This window comes from Amphiura filiformis, chromosome 13 (assembly GCF_039555335.1).
Source record: "Amphiura filiformis chromosome 13, Afil_fr2py, whole genome shotgun sequence".
Taxonomy (NCBI): domain Eukaryota; kingdom Metazoa; phylum Echinodermata; class Ophiuroidea; order Amphilepidida; family Amphiuridae; genus Amphiura; species Amphiura filiformis.
This window is the reverse complement of record NC_092640.1, coordinates 60229176-60254675: the sequence shown is the minus strand read 5'-3', so window position 1 is coordinate 60254675 and position 25500 is coordinate 60229176. Positions and strand designations below refer to the sequence as shown.

Genomic DNA, 25500 nt, shown 5'->3' with positions numbered 1-25500 from the left:
AACCACTAGAGGGTTTTTTTATGTACGTTACACAGCTGAAGTTGTGAAAGTATCGTGGTATGAAGAGGAATATTATGTTCTTTTGGTCATCATCTGTACAGTTAATCCCCTTTATTGTTATGAATAACACACTTCCAATGTCTCAATTTTATTTGTCCGCAATATCAAACGTCCAACTTCAAATAATCAATTTTTATAACATAAAGCAGTCTAAGCTTATTGTAAAAAAGACAAATTAAATAATACTTAACTCTGCTAATTAAATAATAATTTATTCTACATTTCACACTATATTTATTATATAGTCATGGACAAATGTTTGGAATACAATATACGTGATGCGATCAAGCAAAATCACTCGGAACTCAGAAATGATTTTGAGATATAGCTAAACAAAGGAAATATTTGTTTTTGTTTCCTGTTGTTTAACAGTGTTTAAGAATTGCTCATATCTTTGGAACTGAATGTTCAATTTCAATGGAGTTTTCTTTAAAATGCAGCTTTGTAAATGTTTTTACTATCCGATAAGAAACTGACAATTTAATATTTTCGAGTTCTGACTGATTCTTGCCATAACTCATGAAAACATGTAAAATCATTCCAAAGAAGGGACTGGTATCCGCATGCTAATTTGTGATGATGAGTTCTGTAAGAAAGTACACGGATGTCTTAGCAAACTTTAAATGTCATTCAAGACCTCTTTGTCAAATTCTGGCATCATAGTAAATATTAAGTTTATACGTAAGTTATAAAATTATAAAACGGGGTCTTATCTCACTAGATATCGATGAAAGTTTGAACTAGTGCCATAGCCAACGGGGGAGGGCAGAGTGTCCCAGTGTCCACTGAGAGAGAAAAAGGAAAAGGAGAACAAATGGAAACGAAAAGAAAAAGCCGAAAACAAGGGGAAGGAAAAAAGAGTAGAAGGACCAAAAATGCCCGTTTTACACCAAAATTAATTTTTATACAGTCTCTCTAATAAAACCCGATATACGAATTCGCCACCGATAACACTGGGGGCCAAACCTGGGACGATAAAATTAATGTTCTGCAGCATTGTATGCCCTATTAATTTGTACACTACTCCCCATTCCAGAAAAATACAGCACTAATTTTTGAGATTCAAATAAAACATAGCTTAATCATAATCCTTTAATTAGTTCTAACTGGCAATAAAAATTTTAATATTTTGCCAGTTTTTGGAAATAAAGAACTGAAGTTGTAAAGAGTTGAAGCAGTTTTTTAATCAGCCTCTTATTAAGATCAATAGTGTTGATTTTGATACGAATTTTAATTATTTTTGTGAAGATTCTATGCCTTCGTCCAGCTCTCTGCCGATTTCTTTAGCTCAGCTGTATGTCTGTTGTGATGTACTAACTCCCAGCGAGACATCCATGGTCCTGATATAGTTGTGTTGAACTCGAAGTCGTCCTTTAAAAGAAAAAGGAAATATTATAATAACAACAACAACAACAACAAATTCATTAGTACTTGGAGCCGGGGCCCGAGCACTGATGAAGACCTCAGTCAACATCACTGGATTTAGACGTTTTTGAGGACTTGGAACCTTTGCCATGTTCAAGGACTTATTTTTATTTTAGGCTTTATGGTCTTTACAGCACGTATCCGACACTTTACTTGGAGGTTGGAACTCTACTTTAGTTATAGGTTCTTAAATACGTTTCACTTGTTGGGAGTGAAATTGTACAAAATAATGCACGCGTACTGATCAGATGTTGACGCGTCAAATGCATGAGCCCCGTAATACTATATAGTACTAACTAGTGCATTATTTTGTACGATTTCTCGAGCAATAAGTGATAGGCTACGCATTTATTAATCTATTTCATACACGAGAAAAAGAATCCCGTGATTCATAACAAAATTATCACTAAAAATGTTAGAAAATGCAAGCAAATATAAATGCATCAACCCACAAGAAAAATGGACGCGTCCAAAAGCACTACGTGTACTACGTGGGATGCGCGCCGTGCAATTATAAATTATTTATGCACGGCTAGTATTTGACAACGTTAACTCTGGATTGGTTCTCACTAGTAGTGTACGAAACATGCTTAAGGAATCTGGCATTTTAGTTTTGTATAATTTCTTAGTCTTACTTCTTTAGTATGCCAAGATGTTTCCGACTCCTTCATCTGTTCTCTGGTCCTGTGTGTTTTATTGAATCCTTCCCAATCAATCACATGCTTGGGATCCTCTTTCGTCCGGAATAGTACATGCTCTTTGACCCCATGAAAGCCTGCTGACTTATGTGGCGTCTGATACCGAAGATCAAAACTCCAGCGGATTTTGTCCGAATAGTTTTCCAAGCTGCAAAATATATGGAAGGGAATATTTGAAACAAAATCATGAATGCCGTTATCATCCATTCAGTAGGGCCTACAGTGGCGTACAGCCAGATTTTCTAGACCGGGTGCAACGATTGTACAAATTCAACGGGTTCCAAAAAGAAAGAAAAACAATATGTGTATACTTTAAAGTTTATTACCGAGTGTTGATTTTGACAGGATTTAAGAAATAAAATATCTGTTTTTCAATAAATCAGAATCATGTTTTGCATTTTTCCCTTTACATTTGGCTCCTCTCACCTGCAATGTGGGATGAGATTGTTCATGAGAAGCACGCCCCCATACGGTAGATCACATGTGACTAGGTCCTTCTTTATGTCCACTTCTAACGTCTTGACCATGTCTTCCTCAGACAATTCAACGTACCAAGTACCTCCCACGCAACAAACGTGCTTGGCCAGTTTGCCGGTTCGATGTCCACCTCGCGCAACCTGAAATAAGACGGTTGGTGTTACTTACACGCACAACAGGAAGTTAGGGTCATCAGTGTAGGATCAAAAGACGTGGGCTGTGATTGGCTGCAAATCATCGTAGGGTATTACCATATTTAGAAATCGACTCCACTTTGTAAACCAAATACCGTGCAACAATAAACTCACATCCAGATTTGTGTCATAACCACGGGGCTCACATCAACCACAAAATTAAGCTTTTCCGTTTTCTTTCTTTTTTTTTTTTCTTTCTTTTTTTGGGGATGGGGGGTATTTACCTGCAGGCAGCCGTTATGTTCATTCACGTCCAACAGAGGAATCCAAGCAGTCGGCTGCAAAACCTCTTGTGACGAAGGGTCCAGGTATGCGTTGTCTTTAAAATAAATAATAAAAAATGAGAAAGAAAGACACGGTATAAATCTCTTTATTCGCATATGAAACATAAATTATCCATGCGGCTATAATGGTTGCGCCGTCGTGAGGTCACGGATGTTTTCATTGGTCGCCGGGCTGAACCAATGGGGTGGCTCGTTCTGTGTCGGAAGGGCCGATCACGGGCGTGCTCGCTCTGGGCCTTTGTGTGCTAGAGCACATTCTCAGTCAAAACATGATTGAGAACGGTCACAGAAAATAATTTTTCTCCCACCCACCACTCCCCATGTTATTATGTTATCTAATGACAGTTTGACAGGAGTCATATAGGAATCTCGCAGGAATGAGACAATTACATAAATGATTGGTCGTGATAAAGAGATAATACAATTTGGAAATGAAATGAAATATGCCTTTGTGATGTGCCCTAAGTAATTTAATTTGATTATTTATCTTTGTTTACAATTTAGAATTATGTCATGAGATGGGAAACCCACTTACACTTGCAAGAGTTGGTGTGTAAACTTATTTTGGGATTCCCTCAAATTACTTTAAACAAAGTCAGCATTTCTTATGGATTGTTTGGAGAACCCCCACTTCTCTCTTTAGAACATTTTCTGTATTGCATCAGTGGGAATATCCCTTAGATTGTGAAATGGATATATGATGACATCACTTTTAAAATTCCCCCAGGACGTGAATGACAGAATGGTCTATTAATAGATGATGGGTTTTTTGGATGAGTATAAAAATGTGAGAGCTGGAGTTTGGGCTTTGCAGAATGTCATGAGAGGTTGTAAACTCGCTATCAATTGTTGGTCTTCGTGCTTCAAAAAGAAGTACATTTAAACCAGTTTGCATAGCCAATAATGTGCTATTTTAATACAGCAACGAAGGAGATTTTGAGTACAGGAATGTGCTCTTCCTCATAAAAGGGTTAAAGTTCTTCTGTCGAATTGCTGATGTATGTTTCATAAAACAACACATCTGTCAAATACAGTGGAGCAGTGCAGAAAGAAGCCTGTTTCCTGGAGAAAGAGTGATTGGTGAAAGAAGCACCATTTTTGAAAAAGCAGCGCAAGGAGATAAATGATTGGAGAAAGCAGCCCAAGGAGATAAATGTTTGGAGAAAGCAGCGCAAGGAGTTAAGAGTTTGGAGAAAGCAGCTCCATTTTTAGTGATATGATGATATGATATGATTTTATTAACCTGCACAACATCGCGGCCAAACGGCCGAATTGCATTATACAAGAAACAAATAATATGAAAGAAACCAATTACACATAATTATAAAGCAAAATAAGAAAAAAGGCAACGTGGAATGGAGGCAGAACATTGCAAGAACTCTATGATCACCTAGAAGAGGACTGCTGGTTAAGTACTGAGTAGTTAAAATTGTGATTGTGTGATTATTTTGTATGTGCATTTGTTGTCATAATTATATTGTACCAATCATATTTTACTTTCAATAATAAGACTTAGATTTTGTTAGCTTAATCAAACAGTGCACTTGTGTTGTGCTTTCGTGTGAATCTGGGAAGAAGGTGATTTTGGCCTTGAGTCAGTGCGACTCGTAACACCTTCTAAATGTTCAAATTATTTTGGGGTCCTCTGTGGTAAAGAGGCCTCAAACTTATTCACTAGATTTAGAAAAGGAGGGGACGAGAATAGCTTTATTCCATATGCCCGACTTTAGACTGATTTTAGTAGGTATTTACCTACCTGACACCTTGATAAAATATTTAAGTTTAAAAGCCCTCCAGCCTCAAAATTTGACACTACTACTAAAACATATTAAAGTCGTTGAACACTTACCCTGATGCCACGGGACGGTTGCTTGTTCATTGCGGGGGGTCTAAAACAAAGCAAAAATATAATGTAATTTTGTATTTTTTAAAATCTGCTTTGAAATGGGTGACATGTATAACTATTTTCACATTTGCGGCGAGCACATTATCAAAACAATAGGATAACGGACGATGGGCAGCGAGTTTTAACTTTGTTTAAAAAAGAAATTGGACAATCTAGAAAGACTATGGAAAGGGCCACTTCCGGTCCAAGACAAAAAAACCTTCAAAATGTCCCTTCTGCCACAAATAACACGGCAGAGTCATGCCACGAGCACACATGCATTGACATTAGCCAATGTCTATGGGGTTTCATAGATTTTGGGGTCAAAGGTCATTAAGGGGTCACAACTCGACTGTGTTCGTGGTCTTAGACCCCCGGGGGGGGCACTTCAACTTTGGAGGTGACGCGTATGTAGGGCTGTTAAGACCCCTTTTTCAGCATCGCTGTCACCCAAAGACCCCATATTTTTTTACACACACATGCTCTTTCCTGGCTCTGTTACCCGAAGACCCCCTATTTTTTTATTTGATCTGTCACCCAAAGACCCTTAGAAGTTCAATTTGAGCAGCAACTTTCATTTATCACTGATTTCGTTACTTATTTTGGAAAAACAATGAAATTTGAAGCCATTTAGAACAAAAAATTTGATTTTCGAGGTTTCTGTGGCGCTTTTTCGGTTCACACCCAAAGATTCCATTTCAAAAAAAAGGTCATGTTCTCACCCAATGACCCCATATTTTTTACATTTTGCTCTCACCGAATGCCAAAAATCATGCTCTCACCCAATGACCCCATATTTTTTACATTTGCTCTCACCGAATGCCCCTTAGTGCGAAAGTGCCAGCCCTACACCTATATCCATTTCAAATTGAAGTGCCCCCAGGCTTAGACCACAGCTTTGTCTAGTTTTTAATATTTCACATTAGGGCCTTATAAACAATGCTTTAATATTATCACGACCTGTTATCAAAAGAATTGTTTAATCAGATTGCTAGTGTTTCGACGAGCCTCAAGTTGTATATCTTTTGGTATTGATACAAGATTAACAAAATGCATAACAATATTTATACAGTGACTTGATAAAATGGAAATTAAACAGGGTATTAAAATTCATATAAATAAATAAATAAATAAATAAATAAATAAATGAATAAATGAATGAATGAATGAATGAATGAATGAATGAATGAATGAATGAATGAATGAATGAATGAATGAATGAATGAATGAATGAAAAAGAAACCAACCTTGCATCTGAGATTCCACACCGGATGTCCAGCTATATCAGGTCCAATCAATTGTTCCATTATATTCATCAGCCGTTCGTTGGTCCATAGTTTCTGAAATACCTACAATGAAAATATAATTACACTGACTCAATTGAAACGCACATTTTTGGGTTTGTCTAATAATTCCAGGAAAGAAAGAAAGAAAGAAAGAAAGAAAGAAAGAAAGAAAGAAAGAAAGAAAGAAAGAAAGAAAGAAAGAAAGAAAGAAAGAAAGAAAGAAAGAAAGAAAGAAAGAAAGAAAGAAAGAAAGAAAGTAAGTAAGTAAGTAAGTAAGTAAGTAAGTAAGTAAGTAAGTAAGTAAGTAAGTAAGTAAGTAAGTAAGTAAGTAAGTAAGTAAGTAAGAAGAAAGAAAGAAAAGAAGTAAGGAAAGAGGAGGAGTCAAGACACACAAACAGAAAATATGAACACATGCAATAATTACCACGGGGAGATTGCCTGCTTTATGTAGGAGAACCGATGCTCCGGGGAAATCGTTTTCAATCAAAGTGAGCCGTTCGAATAAACCGGCGTCTTCGTGTTTATCTTGAAGAAATAAAATAAAGAGTTAAGGGGGTACTACACCCTTCGATAAATCTGTGTCTATTTTTGCATTTTTCTCAAAAACTAGTTGTGTATATTATAGGGGCAAGGAATCCAATTACTACACTGGAATTTCAGTAAACTAAGACAAGCGGTTCGTTATTTATTATAAAAAATAAGGTGCCGCTAGGATGTACTTCATTTCCTATCATATATACTGAACAGCTTGTCCTGAGTCACTGAAATTTCAGTGTAGTAATTGGATTCCTTGCCCCAATAATATACATAACTTTTGTTACCAGTATGTTATTATTTTTTGAGAAAAGAAAATGCAAAAATAGTCACAAATTTACCACTGGGTGTAGTACCCCCCTTAAACATAATGATATAGATATTTTCTCTCACAATGAACTTTCACTGTAATTATTTGAAGGCAATCCGTAGAAAATAAACCGAATATAGTTCTTGTGCCTATTTGAATATTGTTCCAGTTATAAAATTTTACCACATTGGGGTCATTCAAACCTCGTACCACTTTTTAAGAACCATATTTTTGACCACATAGGGGTCATTCAAACCTCGTACCACTTTTAAGAACCATATTTTTAAGCTCCTCCCATTTTCAAAACTGGCCCATATACAAGTACATTTTAGCTCTGACGAAACCCAAATGCTGTCGAAATTTGGAAATATCACCACAAACCCCGCTAAATTTGATAATAACAGAGCAATGTTGCGTAAATTCCGAAATTTTGCCCCCATAAAGCTCAAATGCAGCTTCCTTAAATTCGTCCGTTTAGAAATATTCACTACATTATGACCACCATAATGTAAACTCATGAAAAGCAAATTTTCTATCAAGACATCATCTCTCGACACGCCCTATTAAAATTAATATTTAGCACGTGCGGTTTATGCAGACTATTCCATACCCAATAGCAAGTCTGTACATCACTATTTCTACCGTAAATTTCACCTTTGATTTTGCCTGCATCATAAAGTTTGTTGGCAAGGCGATCAACCTCCTTCGCTACTCCTTCACGAACAGGATCCAACTCCTCAGGTTTAAACAAGTTTGGTAATGGAAGAAACCCCTATACAGAATCGGTGTAAAGGATAGACATTAATAATATCGATAAAGTAAATATGTATGTACTTTTTGAAATGTGAGCCGTGCATAAGCGGCCATTATATTGTTGTATTCAAATTATCATCCACCGATTACTTTTTTCCTCCTTTTGGTGATACTTACAACAACAACAACAACAACAAGTTCACAACAACAAAACATTGATGTTCCATTTTTGTCTAAGTATGTCTATTATTATTATATTGACTAGACTATAATAATTTATCCGATCGAGTTTAAACCGTGGAAGTACGATACGGAAGGAATGTCAACGAGATCACTCGTTTGAAGGTAATCTGTGTTTCCATTCACCTACATAATACGTTTTCAGCGCTAAATGACCACCCATCCTCATGGAGGTCATGGAGGCTGTTGTCCAGAACCAACTTCAGAAGTACCTCCTTAGAAACCAACTGATATCAGATTTAGGTTTGGATTTAGGCCACACCACAGCACAGCTGACATCCTCATCATTCTGATCCAAGAGCGGTCCAACTCCGTGAACTGCGGCAACGAAGTGCGCTTGATTGGCCTGGACATCAAAGGAGCATTTGACATGGTCTGGCATAATGACCTTTGCTCGAAACTCGAAAAGGAGTATCCGGCAAATTGCTCACCTGGATTAGGAGATACATAACAGATCGTTCCATCAAAGTTGTCTTATCTGGCCAGTCATCATCAAGTACTTCCTCCATCATTACATCAGTTCCCATGCAAGGGTCAATATTGTGCCTAATTTTTTTCTCTGACTACATTGATGACCTGGGCAATGAGTGTGAAATTTCACCTAGTTTTTGTGAGATTACATCTAGAGACAACCTTGATGCAATTACAACTAGCCTGAACAGAGACCTGGAGGAATTGAGGATCTGAGAACACAGATGGAAGGTGACTTCGAGCCATCGAAATGTAAGGCAATGACAATATCAAGAAAGAGGAATCCAACCAAGCTAGATCTTCTGTTTGGTGCCACCAAACTGGATGAGAAGGAGGAGCTGGAGATCCTGGGAGTCACAGTCGACAGCAAGCTGACCTGGCTGGACAAAGCACATTTCTAACATCTCATCCCGAGCAGAACAGAAGCTGGGCGCTCTAAGGAGAGTTGCAAATAAAGTTGATGTCAGAGGCAGAGCAACCGTTTACAAGGCTCAAGTTCGCAGTGTGATGGAATACGCCTTACTGTCTTGGATGAGTGCCAGTACCACCATTCCACAGTACCAGTTTCTAGAACCATATCTACTGACAGGACCTTCATCCACATTGCAGTTCACGTTTGGAATAGCCTACCAGATAGAGAAGTCGGAGACATATCTGACAACGGTGCACCATCCTTCAAGAGCAGAGTGTATACGCATCTTATCTCACGTGTCTGATATTAACTGTACCCCCTTCACTCTTGTCGTTCCTAAATTACTGCACTGATTGGCTCATGTGGTTTCTTTTATAATGCCTAGGTACTTATATAAGTTCTTGACATTTGTCACTCCTAATGAGCTATCGTTCACTCTAGCATTTTATATTTAAAAAATGTTGATCATTTACTCGCCTTTGCCCCTTGCCCGCATTTGAATGGCTTGTCCACTTTGTCCGCTATTGCCACGGACCAATGTCAGCAAAGCAATTGTACAAATGAAGGCCTGTTCGTTGGGGTGCAGGTCTATATTTCGAAGTGGTTTTGCTACGAAGACTTTTTGCTTCGACATGTTCGAAATAACTTTATTCCGAAAGGTCTTTCATCAGAAAGGTTATTCTCCAAAAAGGCCAATCTTCGTTTCCTGCCGGTTTTACTCGGGACAAATTGACAAGCAGATTCTTGCTCCGTAAAGGTTTTGCTCCGAAGAGTCGTTTCTCTGATAATATCATTCAAAACGGATTTTACTCTTTCGGAGTAACAACCCTTATACCATTTTCGGAATAATGTCATATGGAATTTAAAAATAACTATTTTGGATTAGCGGCTTAAAAAACAATCGGAAAAATAACATTTTAGAACAATAAACATTCGGGGTAATGGCCGGCATGTTCAGACAAACGGCCCTTTGGACTAAATATTTTTGGACGGACAAACGACCATTCGGAATAAACCCCGTTCGCAACAAAGACTCTTCGATAAAATCGCCCTGTTCCCGCTTCTTGGTCTTCCTTCCATCTAATACTTCCATGCTTAAACCAATACACTTACTTCTTCGAAGTATTGCTTCAGCTGTTTGGCAGTCAACTGTCCTGGCTTCTTTTTGCGTTTTGGTTGGGGTGGCGGTACAGTAAATATTTCAGGAATTGCTTTGAGCGGTCCATTTTTGTCAAAAGTGGTGTTTTCGGATGTCTTTTGGGTACTTTCTTTGCTGGATTTCGTCTTCTTCTTAGGAGGCTCTGCGGTCTTTGATGGGCGCCCTCTGCGTTTACGTGGCATGGTGGATTAGATCAACAGATTCTACGAATTTTAAGAAACTGTTGAAAAGTAAAAATAATAACCATGTTGAAAATGAAATGGATAGTGAAATAGGTTTTCATGGAAACGGTTTACGAATGGCAATTTAGTGTTTATATCCCGCTATCAATGGAGCGAAAAAACAATAGCTTGGCGTCACGTGTTTGAAATCTATATTATGGTCAGTGTCGTAACTACCGTCTGGGCGGCGAGTGACGATGTCTCGACGGAGCCTGACAACAAACAACGAGGTCAGACGGCTGGCAGCGGATTTGCTTGCGGCAAGGACTGAACGGCAGCTGACGGTGGATTGCGGCGATGACGATGCGGGCACGGTGGCGAAGCGGTACATGCTCTACCTCGCAATCGGAGTGTTGCGAGTACGAGCCCCGGCGGTGCCATCGTGTTGTGCACTTGGGCAAGGCGCTTTACCTCACTTGCCTCTCTCTACTCAGGGGTGAAATGGGGAGCTGACCAATTCAGCATCAATTCTGCGCCCCTCCAAGCGATGAAAGTCAAAATTTTCGCGCATTTCAGCACAAAATCAATTGAAAGAACATTTTAAGACCGATATTCTAGTAAACAAAATTAATTAGCGGTAGGCTTTATTTGTCCAAAATTTCGCGCGCCCCGCGCGTAAATGTTTCAAGATAAGATATTCTCGGGGGGATGTAGGGGCGCAAATTTTGTTTCTTGCCCCGGGCGCTACCAACCCTAGTTACGCCACTGATTATGGTGCTAAAAGAAATGAACTGTTTATATCCCTCCTCCTTACCTTCTCTCCTCCTCCTCCCTCCCTCCCTCCCTCCCTCCCTCCCTCCCTCCCTCCCTCCCTCCCTCCTGTTAACTGTAAAAGCAAACAACATGGGTTGATATTTTACGGCCCGGTTATATAGTTATGAATGCATGCATGCGATACACAATAACTTGCTTCTTTGTTTAAAAGATAGGGAATGGTAAAGCAAGTTTCAAATCTTGATCAGTTACCTTTAAACTGAAACAAGACTTTTTCGATTCAGTTCATTGTGCACTGGTCACCCGACACCTAAAATATGGAAAATAGGCCTACGTGATTATCGTGACTAGGAATATTTGGTAAATAAAAACAAAGGATGTTGCAATAGATTAAAACATTTTATTTTTTGTTTTTGCGAGTGTTGGACTTTGAAGTCTTTCCCAGGGGTCATTTTCGTATCGGTAAACACACTCTGTTCGGTGTATATTTAATTTCTTCATCTAACACAGAAAAAAACTTTACGCACTCCTACATGTATGTAAATAATAAAACTGTTTGGTTTATTCATGTCAAATATCTATAAAACACATGTAAAGATACACAAGTCGTCAAGATTTTGTTTTGTTTCTGTTTTTGTTTTTGTTTTTGTTTTTGTAAATTAAAACTTAAAAAAAAAAAAAAAAAATTGGCTCATGGTTTAAAGTTAGTCAAACTCCTGGCCAAGCGGATATTTCATTTTCAAAGTCAATCCTGTTTTATCAGCCTTTAAATGCAATCATTGATAACGTACGTTGGTCCTAGGATAAATAAATGCATAGAAGATATATTTACAGATAGGCCTAAAAATCAAAGTCCGTTATAATTGTACACTGTGAACAATGATCGTAAATTAACAAACGCCCGTATTTAGAAATTTCCGGTAATTTTACGGGACCCAGCCGTAAGCAAAACAGCTTTTTGTGAAAAACCACCTACCTATCTCCACACCCATCTACACACCTGCATGTAATACTACAAACCCATGAGTATCACTAACTCCTACTTAATCCTGCGTAAACACCCTGAAAGTAAAAATTACGTACTTTTATTGGTCCCCGTAAACGTACGGGGAAACCACTGGCAGCAAATGTTCCGGGTAACCCGTAAAAACAACAAATTACGGGATAACCGGATTTTGCTGCCAGTGGTTTCCCCATACTTTTACGAGGACCAGTAAAATTACGGAATTTAAATTTTACTTTCAGTGTGTTTAAGCAGGATTAAGGGGTTGTTTTGAATGACAGGTGAGTCAGGGGTCAAAAACAAAATTGATACCTTTTTGACCTCAGCACATGTGTATGTATGATGTGCCATACAAAAATTAACAAAACAATACCTTAAAGTATCATTTTTTAATGTTTTTTGCGATAAACAGTATCTTTTACCATGTTTACAAGCTACAACTATTTGTACCGTGGGCGTGTCTGTTGCCAGGTCATTAACAGACGGTCAGACCTTGAATAATAAATTTTGTGGCTTTACATAATGCATTGCTTAAAGCAATTATAGTAGCCTTGGCCCAAGGCTTTGGTTCTATAAGTCACATGTGGGAAAGCATACAATATAGGCCTATTCAATAATTGCTTTATATGCCCCCCCCCCCCCCCTTGTGTTGTCTCATATCCCTGGTCAAATCCAGCTTGCAATAAATATAAATGTGCTGATATTAACTCATGGTGGTTTCTTTAATGTTTACATGTAAATGGCTAGCATTACACCTGGCACCATTTTCCATACTGTTAGATTATATTACATACATGTAGTGTGTACTCACAAGAAACTGAACAAATCATAGATCCAAACTCAATATCCTACAATTGGTCTTAGATTACATGTTCAGTTCAGTTCAGTTCAGTTCAGTTTAAATGCATGTAGAGTGTGGCACCAAAATAGTATCCTCGTAAATTATACCTTTTATGTCCTGTTTGGAAGATTTTGAAGTTATTAATTTTGGTATATAGGCCTACATGAATTTAATTTTGAATTTTTGATGATTCATTAATACTACTTCATAAAGTACCATGTTAACTGTAAAGTAGGGCCTATGTTAAATACAAAATAATAGGCCTATGATATCTTGATAATGATAATGATAATATGTCGCACACCTCTTATAACTTAGTAATTTAGGCTTAGGCATATACAGCCTACATCATGAATTTTCTCTGCAAATTAATTTTACTGTTCTAACCATGTCAAAAGACTTGGTCAAGTCTAAAGCAACAGAGGGTAGACGAATCCAAATTCACGCATTCCTATACCTTAATGGCTGCCAAAGTTGGGTCCCCGTCGGCTCAATCTCACATAAAATGTGAAATAATGCGGCCTTGGAGGGTATTTTAAACTGCATTCTATCACCTGTGTTACACGTAGACAAAAGAATAATGACAGAATACAACACAAAAGAATTTAACATCGAATTTTAAGCGGCTTGAATCCACCCAATTGGGCAGGCACTACACCAGTGTGGTGCATGCGGGGACCCGTCATGGCCGACCAAATCCTGACCATGACTTGGCTCGTTGGATTCGTCTATACAATATAATGTCACTCATGTCAACCTCATCATCAATATAAAATATTGACATCGTATAAGGTACCACGGGCAATTCGAATGATAATACAGATAAAAACAGGTGATAGGTATGAATGGTAGTTAGTGGTTTTGGAATCGAACTACACACCTGTGCCTCTATCACCTTAAAGCTGTCCCATGTCTCATCCCTGAATAAACCAACCGAGCTTAACCGTAAAGGTATAACAATTGATATTGTTAAGCTTTATAGAAATCAGTTCCAATGTCTAAATTGGACACACCTCAGTGATCCGAATACATTAATGTCCATATTTGTGGAATATAGTATTGGCGAGTTGTGATTTACTTTGCAGAGTTTATAAACTACGTTTTAAAATACTGCAGCATTCTCTGTGTGGTAGCATGTAGGCCTATAGTGTGGCGTAACATGTGATGGTGTGTAGGGCGGGTTGCTTGTTTTAGGGTGCGCTTATCTTTTAATATGGCAATTTGTGGCATATTAAAAATTGATCCGTTGTCCTATACAAAAACAATTTTGTTTTGAAATATTGTACACATTTCACGTTAAAACGTCATCAATTATGCCTGCCGAAAAATGTACATTTTCTTAATTTTTGCCCTTGCCTTGTGGTATTATTTTCTTAGGGTGATTGAGGTAAAATGTTTGACTGAATGAAACATTTATGTAATATGAAGGTATATTCTGAAATGTATCTTTTTATTGTTTTTCTTTCTTTCTTTTTGTTCACAATTAATGATAAGACACAAATATATCCTAAACCTAACCCCAACCATAACCCTAAACGTCGCCTTAACCTGTAACCTAAGTTTTAATCCTAAACCTAAACCTAGCCCCAAACCTTATCTAACCCCTGACTCTCTGAATCCCAATTCTGACTTCCAACTCCTCACCTATGCACACATTCCACATTGCAACCCTTAATACTCACACACGCACATCCCACACACCCACCCCCAGCACCCACATCAATAAATTCACACTCCGTCGACTTAAAACCCATACCTACCCCGGGCTACCCCCAAATAGGCCTACCCCATTCTGATAACTCTAATTCTACTAATAACTCGACACTAAATTCTACTAATAACTCATCACTAAATTACTCTAAAAATAATTATGCATGTTGGAATATAAAAAATTGGTTGTCGTTTTTTCCGATGTATGCCCAGCCTACTTTATCGAATGGTTTATAGTCCAATAGAGGCTGAAAGCGATATTTATGAAAAACGCTAGCTCCAGATCACAATAAGGCTATTGAACAGTGTATAGAATAAGCCGGTCCCTGTAAATTTTAGTCGTTAGCCGAAGCGATCAATGTTTAGAAGGCTTTTAGAACATATTTTGGCAGTAGAGAAAATGATCTGGGCAGTATCGCGGCCAGAGACTAAGTTCGGTTTTATACATTAAGCGTATATTGACAACCTACATTGAGACCCCTTGAAATGATGATAAATATATCGACACTGAATCCAGAGCTGCTCAGAGTGACACATGTTTTTAGTTATGAAGTATTGCAATGGACTGTTACCAGGAAAATGTGGATTTATACGAATTCAAGACACCAATTGGAAGAAACATAGTAACCACTGTGCAACGCTTGTGTTTGGCCTTCTTATGTGTGAAATTTCGAGGCAAGGCGGTGAGTAAAAAAAAATAAAATCAATGAATTTATGCTAAAAATTCCATAACATCAATTCTGTAGATATGACATATAAAGGCAAAACTCAGCACTAAAGTGGACGTTTTGAATAGGATGCATTTACTAAATACACACAAATTTGGGTTTCTTCGCTAACGGAATGGGTGTAGAAGTCTTTTTCGTTAAAAAAGTGGGACATTTTTTAAATTTTGATGGACAAAATTGCAATAAGAAATAGGCGTTTCCAAGGTTGCAAAATTACGATGAATTGTGTGCACAAACGATACCAATTAAGGCACATGCCTTACCCTCAAGTTGAAAGTAAGTACCGTAATTATTTATATAGAGTGTGCAACATATTAAGGCGAACTTCTGGCGAAATCGATGCAAAGTCAATTCATGAAATCTTCGTTGCCACTAGAAAGTGCGTGAGCAATAATGTAACATCAAATATACACGCCTATTTACATAATTTCCTAAGACCTTACACAAGTGATCAGGCTCAAATATAAAACTAGAGAGTTTGGTCATTGATATGCACCATCAATTTTGAACCTATGATCAATATTGCTAGGCAAAAATTCACATCAAACATGGCAAATTTCTCTCATTTCGGAGATATTTGAAACAATACAGCTCGACCCCTTAAGTGGGAGTTAGTGATACACGTGTGTTTGTAGATGTGTGAGTGGGGGTAGGTAGGGCGTCGAAATACGGGCGGCCATTTTTTACAATGTAGGTCTATATTTGAAAAGCTTAGTTGCAAAAGGCCTCACATATATTTGACTTTTTGAGAAAAACAGCTTTTTTAATTGTGAAATTATTACTTGTTTAATTTGATTCATTTTGGGTATGCATAAAGTGTTGATGAATAGGAACTAAAACCATAGGTTTGGTACACTTATCAAGCCTTCCTATTTATTTCATTATTTCATTTATATCGCGCCTTTTGTGGATGTAAGGCCTTTTGCAACAAAATAAATTTACCCCTTTTCTAGAAACCACCTTTGCAATCAAATTTGAGCCCATTTTTGCTCTACTTCAATGTAACTTGACTAATGCTTTCAAAATCAAAAAGAAATATCTCATTTCCTTTTCAATTATGAATTTTAATTAAATCCGGCAAAATGCAATGTTTTAGCATATCAGAAGCTACAACTTTTGTTAATTAAAACGATTTTTTGCATTCAAACATAGAGACCCAAAAACAGTTGCTTTTGGTTCTATACATCAACAAATTATTTTCCTAAAGTTTTATATTCATTTTAAGTTCAGATTTCCGGAAATTCCCCAAGATTTCCATAACGGGAGATATACGATATCTCCGGAAGGGCAGGTGGTATGAAGGCCAAACAACCACCAAAATGTGTATTTACCCATACTGCAATGTCATGCCAATAACTCAATTTCAGCCAGAGGTTTGTAACAGAGCTCTTCATTTATAGCTACTTACACGATAGATCTGTTATATGGTCCCGGAATCAGTATTCTATATTCTATTACCCCCACGACCCATTATTCAAAATCGCGCACTGTGATTTGTTGAAACGTGTCACGTGAAAGACCATTAATTAGCGATAAAGTGGCCAGGGCAACGAACTTTATGTTCTTCTATTATCACAGCGCACAGCAAAGCGCACAGCACACCTGCTGATGTAGGGGAGAATGGAATGCCAGAGGTGTGTTATTGTATGTGTATACCTGCTTTAATATAGAGGAGAATGGAATGTTATGTTGTGTTATTGGAATGTGTATACGCTTTGGCTACGCGTAGGCGCTCCACCTTGAGGTAAACAACTTGAAATATTTGGGCAAAAAATGTGATATTTTCTCTTTAAATCGCACTATTTTGTGGTAATAGAATAGAAATAAAGGGTGCATCATTATCCTTTGCGCCTCACCCATTATTTACGTTTTTACTGCCTCGGACACATTATTTTCGTGTAAAGGGTCATGCATTACCCTTTATTTCTTAAAGGAAGTCTCCGGCAATCACAACATTATTCCTTATATGTTAGAAAAATAATTATCAAGCACGAATCACATGGTTTTATTTAAAACAAACTCATTGTGACCATTCTTAACGCGCAATATTCAAAATTCCCGGGCGCCGAGTGCAATGACGTCCCAGTAATACAATGAAGGCTGACGACAATTGAACACAAATAACCATTACGTCATTGCATATCGCGTGTTGAGAGCCGACTGTTTTTATTCGTTTTTATGGTCAATATGAGTTTGTTTTAAATAAAACCATGTGATTCGTGCTTGATAATTATTTTTCCAACATATAAGGCATACTGTTATGATTGCCGGAGTCCCCCTATATAATCAATACATGATCTTACTCAATTTGCATCAACATAATGTTTTATAAATATGGGTATAAAGATGATCACTCATTCTTCCATAGATGTTCGTTCGAAAATATTATGAATGTTCATTAAAATATACTCTGGTCACCTTTGGTGGTTGTTACGACGTATTTATACGTTTCATCATTTTCATGTTTAAATTATTTTTATTGTTATTCAATATCTCGTGCGTTGCCGAACCGCAAAGCAATTGGGCGCAGTATGCATGGACCTTTAGGGTAATTGCGCGATACCATGACGCAATCACCCTAAGTTATATAATTATAAGCACACTTTCATTGGCCGGGCCAGCGAAAGACCCGTGGCTACCGGTCTACCAAGGTGCTAAGGTTTGAATCCCGGGGGTGCCAAGTAACTTCTTTGTTCATCTTTTATAATTTTTCGTTCCTTCTTTCCTTTCCGATAGCCAAAACCCATTTTAACATCTAAAAAGTAACAAGTTTTTTGGCACACATTTTGTCTTTTACTTAATTTGTATGGTTGTGACATCTGATAAGTGTTTGAAGTGTCAGTGTCACACACCGACATCGCCTGGCTAATAATTATTTGGTGCAGCAGGGACATTAAAATGAATACACGGGATCGATACACGAGAATTGCTATGCACGATTTTGATATCAGACGAAAATCTTCGGATAGTGGGTTAGAAAATGATGAATATCTCCCATAAATGAATTTTTCTCAAGAAACCAGATGTGGTCCCATACACTTGAAAATACGTGCTGAACAGATATTATAGTCGTTAGCGTGCGCTTTGAAAATTGGCCGTGCGCTTTGAACACAAAATTTGACCAAAACTCTCAATTTTATATTGCGTTGGTCCTGTAGGCCTATGGACTACAGTACGCAGCAGGCTATAGCGGCACTTACTCAAGTGGAGACAGTATATTAACCATTGACCGCAAATGTCGTATACAAGCTTGCTTACACAGCGAGAAATCAATTACCCCGTCTATTGTCATAGCCTTAGTCAGGTCACTTCGCTAATAATATGCATCTCATAAGGTCCGAATAAAATAGCCATGTGTGGCTGTGGATTCAACCTACCATGGCGATTTCTACTATGAAGATATCGGGGCGATGTCACTGTGTGTCATTGGCGTAGCGACGGGGGAGTATTTCAGCACAAAAGCATTGTGCCCCCTCTCGGCTGGCCAAAACCTGCTTGCCTCCCCTTTGGCTCGCCAAAATTTCTAGCCTCCCCCCCAATGTAACGTTACCCTCCCCAGGGCTCATAATTATTGCACAGTCCCTTTAATAGCAGGCTGAGAAGGAGGCCAGCACTAACATTGCCGGAGCAGGACTGCCCCCGGGACTGCCTAACTTTATCATGCTCTCTTGACAGTTGCGACACCTGGAATTTTTTCGGGGGGAATGAGGGGCAAAGTGAGTTTCAGGGGGAACTCATGATCGACAAATTTTATGAAAAATTGTCGCAAAAAGTGGAAATTTACGTAATTTTGGGTGTTTTACCTCAAAAGTGGGGGGGGGAGACCTGGTGGCAAGAAAAATATTTGGAGGGGAAATGCCCTCTTGCCCCCCATAGCGCCGTCACTGTCTCTTGATAGCTAGTTGACATTAAGTACATCATATAATCAACTGTGAAATGAGAAGCTATGAGATGTCAACAACATACATGTGTAGGTCTATATAAAATTATATTAAAGCAGCATTTAATATCAAACTTACAGTTTGGTGTTTATACCATCCACTCCCCGTCATTACACGTCAATATAGTGTTCGTAATTTTATCGCAAACTGTCGCTGACATTATTGGTATAGGGCATTTAATCAGTAATGACCTCTGCACTGCCTCTATTTTGATAGTATTGCACACGAAAATAACTCACACAAATATATCCTTACACGCAGAGCAGAGATTTATTCGCTATAATAGCATTGTTGGTTCTGCGTTGCACATGAACAATTTTAACATGACATTGCGTGTATAATCCCCGGGTATAAACAATTCCCAGGTTCCAATGACCTAAAAACTTGAACTTGAATGTCACGCTTTTGAAGACCAGGTTAATGGCGAGTTAATTTGTGGGCGAGTTAGAAAAAAGGAAGTATTGAGTTTATCCCCTGCATATAATGGAAAAGAGTGTAAGAGAAGTCTGAGCAGGCCCGTACGCAGGATTTCATTTGGGGGGGTGCTGATTTTGAAAAAGTGGACCTTTTTCCAAGGGGGGGCGATTTTGTGAAAAGTGGACCAAATTTGGACCTTTTTTGTCCAAAAAAGCGTAAAAAACCCCATTTTTTTGCTCGCTACACTCGCAAATTCTGAAATTTTGGGACTTTTTGTACACTTTGCCCGATTTGTCCGCACCCCCCGCACCCCCCCTGCGTACGGGCCTGAGTCTGAGGGACCACTTTTAAAGTGTGTCCTATAAAAAGTGGGTTCCAACGAATGTGGGGATATTTTAAAGTGTGTTTCAACCATTATTCTGTATTTGAAAGTCTCATCTTATACTTTAGAAGAAACCACAATCCATTTGATAAAATAGTTTTAAAGATTGCCTGACCAATTTGGCAATTTTATTGTAGGCACGTGGCACGGTTATGTAGGCACGGATGTTTGGTGTGATTATTTATTAATTTTTCCAACAAAGCATTATATAATGTTCAATTCTAGACCTGGACAATATCAACAGTTATCACACATTTTATACCTATCTTTAATGTAGATTCTCGTGAAATTATTCATTTTTCTGCATTTTTGTGGTAATTTTTATTCTATAAGGTAGGGCCTACACAGAGTTATTGCTTACATTTCATGATAAAAATGTCTATTCTGATGTTCTGATGCCACTTCACAACTATCTACCCCTTCTGAAGATGCAAACAAGATGTACGATAAATATCGCCATCATTGTTCACCTTTTCTTAAAAAATGACTATAGTTTACCACCGTGTGCAGTGGTATACAGCATAAGTATATAGCTTACATAACCAGCTGCAGATGAGATAAGTACTTGTTGTAGCACCATATCGTACACCTGTTCAACGTCAGACCTCATCATGCAAGTACCACATCCACCAATGCTTCTGTGCCGCAAGGGCCAATTCTGGGCCCGCAGCTGTTTTCAGTCTTTTGTTAGTAACCTAATAGTATGCACGGGGCAGATGCAGATGACTCTACCTTGTGAGAAGTGAGACCGTAGATCTGTTACGAATATAAATAACTGAACACGGACCTGGAGAGAATGAGAAACAGGAAAGTGACCTTTGCGCTATCAAAGTACAAATCCCTGACCATCGCAAGAGAAAGGAACAAGGTCAGACATAATAGCGAGTACGGTAGTCACAGCAGGCAGATATTAGCTATAGAAAAAACAACGAAGCCTAAAATACGGTAGTTGATAAACGCCCCTCAAAATGTTTATTTATTGCTACCTTATTTTCAAGGAACTTTTGGAGCTCTAAGGAGGACATTTAGCTGACTAAGACGTATTCTTGTGTCGTCTATTAGGACAAACAAAAAGGACATTATTGGTTTTGTGTACAACATCCCCTGTCAAGGCCAGGCTAAATCCGGAAAGTGTAAGGAAGTTTACGCAGGGGAAGCCAGAACGCGCCTTAAAAAAACGTGGTGTCTGGAACATGGAAAAAGATCTTCTAAATTAGTTTCGGTTCTTCTAAATCAATTTTTTCAAATCAGAAGTCTCAGACCACATTTACATTGAGCCACCTGGGCATTTTGTGAAACTGGAAACAGAGACCACAGGTGGTCTGCACGAAGCGTCAAGGAGGCAAAACAGATCAAAGTTAACCAGCCATTTCTCAACAAAGACAGGGCAGGTTTAAACTTCAGTTCACGAGACTGTAATCAAAAAGTCCATAAAGGTCACGACGTTACAGCGTCACTCTTTATGATGACAGATGGATAGCCGTCTGATAATTCCAAGGTAGGAATGCTTTCTTGAGTTTGGTTCAAAAATTTGAAACTCACCAGACTGTGTGTACTGGAGTCGTTTTTGGACGATCCACATTTTGTGAAAATTCTCTGACTCAGAGGAAGTTACCTCTCGGGTTCCTCCAGAATTAAAAATAAAGTTGTATTTGCCGTAATGTTCTGGCGCGCCGGAACATTATTTTGCAATACATGTATATTATTTTCAAAACTGAGCACAATCAATAATGGTCTGCGCTCGTATCGTTATTATATTAACAGCATTAATTTATTTATAGTATGGGGTGTTACATAATATTTGTTGAAACCCGCTGCATTTAATCAATACAATTTTAGCCTGTTTAGGGGTAAAGTGTATCGGTGGTGTGGGGGGTCGCAATTTTATTAACGCAGACTTTTGGAAAATTTGGGACCCCCTTCCCTCCGAAGAAAATGATAGCCCCTAATGAGATCGTTTTTGATATTGCGGGGTATTATGAGATGATGATTTTCTTTAATTGTTCGGATTTAAATCTGTTTTTTCCATTTACATATTAATCTTCTTTTTTATTGATCTACTTATTTACCTTTTTTCACAAATTATTTATTTTGTAAATATTGAGGGCGCTAATTATTTTGATTAACACATTAATCAGGTGGTGGTCGCCGTGCATTCTCTAAATTCAGTAAATTTTCATCGTCAACCGTGTAATTGAATGGGATTATTTTGAAATTTTAAAAGCTTGAAATTTCACAAACAAATAGGCCTATGTTAATAAATAATATAAATACAAGCTAAAACCGTTGGGGCTCGATAATGAACCCCACAAAACTATATGGAAAATGCCATACGGCCGGGCGGTTTCACAAGTTGCCGGCTCGATCATTAATTTAATTGTTGTTGTTCACTTGTTTCATGATTTAGCCAATTTGCTCGTGTTCACCATCTCATTTTTGTTCACGGAGTGAACATTTGTCCCACTTGTACCGATATCTCATATGCAGTATATCCCTTACATACCCTGTGTCTTGAATAGCTATTGTAGCCCATCATCCCTGTGGTTAAGAGGCGAGGAATTAATTCTTAATATCTCGAAAACACTTGTTTGTATGCTTTTATCTAATCCTGCCCCACATGACAAGGACTATTTACTCCATTTTGTAGGTTAAGTTTAGCCTTTTTTTAAAAACATGTTTGTAATTGGCTTATAGCCATCACATGCTGACAATATACATAACTAATTGGTTAATCAAAACTAGGCAGGTCACTATATGGTCAGCAACAGGCGATTTACTTCCATTTAAGTCCATTCTCTGCAGTTAATTGAATGCTTATTGACTCTTGTAATTAACCCAGCAAAGTGTCTATAAACATATCCAATGTATAATATATTTCGTGTTACAAAAGAATAATAGGTATTCATAAAAGCAGGGATATGAGACAAATATCCGTGACAAAAGCTAGCAATACCCAATGCAATACATGTGTAATTTGTTTACTTTAGTGATAAGGCATCTAGCTTCTAACTATTCAACAAATTTGAGTTATTGTAATTGCTTCCAAATAAAACTTCCTTTAAACAGGAAAGGGGCGTCCAACAGGAAATAGCATGTGATGGACTGATATAGTGGACTTCGTAGTAATAGCCAAATTTGTTTCCTGTCGGTGGCTTAAAACCTAAATGCAAATGAGTTTTTTTGCAAATTGTATTCCAGAGTCAAGACGCAAGTATCTTTATATCTCAAATCACTTATTTATTGTCAAATCAATGCAGAGTACGGTATATATGAATATTGGAAGTTAGACCAAAGTACTATTATTTACCTGATCCGTGAACTTTGCCTTTTTAAAGACTTTTTTGTTTACTTTATGGGCAGTTTACAAGTACTAGTATTTACCACTTTAGGCTTAAAATCAAATAGCGCCCTCAATGTTCTAATTTAGTTAATAACTACAACAGAGATGTTTAACCAACTCTAAATACACCACGGGAAGAGCGGAAATCTAAAGATGTTGCTAATTAATTCCATACCTTTTTCAAGTCAATATCCCAGCAAGTTTCCCACCGCCAGGAATCGAACCCGGTAACCTGTGAACTCTACACACTGAGCAACGCTCTTCCATAGATGCATGATAAAGACAAAAACATTGATCATGAAGATAAATTATTACATGATACTTTGATAGTGTCAACTATATAGTTGGATTCTAGTGTGAAAACAGTAGTAAACATGGTAAATGAGTAATAGTAAGTCTTTCAAAACAAAACACCCTATATATATATATATATAGCTTGCGGTCGAATATGAGAATGAACACGCGCGTCGTACACAATATGCAATATGAAATTAATATTTTCTTAACCTATTTTGAAAATGTAATAATATTTGCCCGATATCAACAAAATGTCAGATCAATACAATTCTTTTCGACAAACTTCCAATAAATGTTACGCTTTATTAGATTTGCTCCAAAACAAATTTTAGATTTCAAATTATCTGTTTTATATCTTTAGAAAGCAATGGAGCCAGTTCTTTACCTGAGAGTCGCCAAGAGCATCATTGGACTCTTTGGTATGATTGGAAATACTCTGGTCTGTTTGGTCATACACCACAACCACGAAATGCACACATTTACCAATGCATTGATATTTAATCAAGCTGTTATAGATTTCTTATCTTGTGTCTTCATATTTCTTCATTCTAACATACCAGACTCTGGACCACCATCGTCAGGGATAGCCGGACACCTATTTTGCCAATTGTGGGACACGCCGATAGTTTTATTTGCGTTACTCGTAGCTTCTACTTTCAGTCTTGTTGTTATAACATTAGAAAGATACGTGGCTATAATATTCCCTTTTCACTACATGACACTGTTCACTCGGACAAAGACTGTCGTTCTTATTTGTTGTATCTGGATATTTGCTTTCATTTTTAAACTTCTCGACATGAGGCGTTACGATATGCTTGATAATAAATGTACTGCAAGAGAAATAAAGTGGCAGAAAGGTTTTGGCTTGATTGAGATTGTTCTGCAATATTTCTTACCAATTTCTGTTATGCTGTATGCGTATGGACATTATCATTCTAACTCTCTCAAAAAAGGAACGTTTAGCAAGGGCACCACATACTGTCACTACCGCATCGCATACTGATAGTAACTTTCATTCGCAAAATGATTCAAATGCTTCAGGAAGGAGTGCTGCCGAAACACTTAACGAAGGTCTTAAACGTGCCCGCCGAAATACATTTAAAACTTTACTGCTTGTGTTTCTGGCTTTTATCGTATGCTGGACACCTAATAGTTTGGCGTTTTTATTTTATAATTTAGGATTCTCCGTTAGCCAAAAGAGTGTATGGTATAGCATTACAGTGTTGATGGCTCAAAGTAACTCAGCAATTAATTTTGTGGTTTATGGATTTAAATACAAGAAATTTAGGAAGGGTTTGTGGAAACTTTTTGGCTGTTCGACACCCATTGAGCCCAACTACTGAACTAGTACCAATGGGATACTCGAGAGATATACACCACGTACCTCGTCTGACGCGTTTATCATGGTTAAAAACAAACCAAATGTGTATAGAATTACTCCAAAATGGTACTTTCTAACCAACAACTTGCTGGGGAGGCTAACTTTTGGAGAATATTTTCTTTAGGGCAATGATATTTTTACTTGTTGCAACTTAGGGGGTGTCGTGAAATAAGGCAATTTTTTACGCTTGTATGTACACTTGAAAACTTGAGTGTCACCACCTCTTAGAACTATACAGGGGTTTATAATTATGTATGTTAATTATTTACGGGTTCTACTTTCATGTAAGTGTTATCACGAATTCCTAAGGTTTGGTTTTAGAGTTTAAGGTTAGAGT

At 37.8% G+C, this 25500-nt stretch overlaps 2 protein-coding genes across 4 annotated transcripts; one reads left to right on the top strand and one right to left on the bottom strand.

Annotated features, from left to right (window-relative positions):
* Window positions 1-943: 943 nt before the first annotated feature.
* On the bottom strand, window positions 944-19667 carry LOC140168598 (uncharacterized). Of its 3 annotated transcripts, none has more exons than XM_072191998.1 (10): window positions 19425-19667; window positions 10143-10408; window positions 7808-7925; window positions 6734-6834; window positions 6271-6372; window positions 4988-5027; window positions 3079-3173; window positions 2610-2800; window positions 2121-2331; window positions 944-1431 (listed from the first exon to the last, which is right to left on the bottom strand). In XM_072191998.1, the coding sequence occupies exons 2-10, from the start codon at window positions 10368-10370 to the stop codon at window positions 1312-1314; spliced, it is 1206 nt and encodes a 401-aa protein (XP_072048099.1). In that variant the 5' UTR covers window positions 10371-10408; window positions 19425-19667; the 3' UTR covers window positions 944-1311. The 3 variants fall into 3 exon arrangements, with proteins under 3 accessions (XP_072048099.1, XP_072048100.1, XP_072048101.1); XM_072191999.1 differs by lacking the exon at window positions 19425-19667 and adding an exon at window positions 11376-11415; XM_072192000.1 differs by lacking the exon at window positions 10143-10408.
* A 4482-nt stretch (window positions 19668-24149) lies between these two features.
* On the top strand, window positions 24150-25125 carry LOC140167800 (alpha-1A adrenergic receptor-like). The gene is made up of 2 exons (XM_072191093.1): window positions 24150-24639; window positions 24962-25125. Exons 1-2 carry the CDS (start codon window positions 24150-24152, stop codon window positions 25123-25125), a joined length of 654 nt encoding a protein of 217 aa, XP_072047194.1.
* Window positions 25126-25500: the final 375 nt, after the last annotated feature.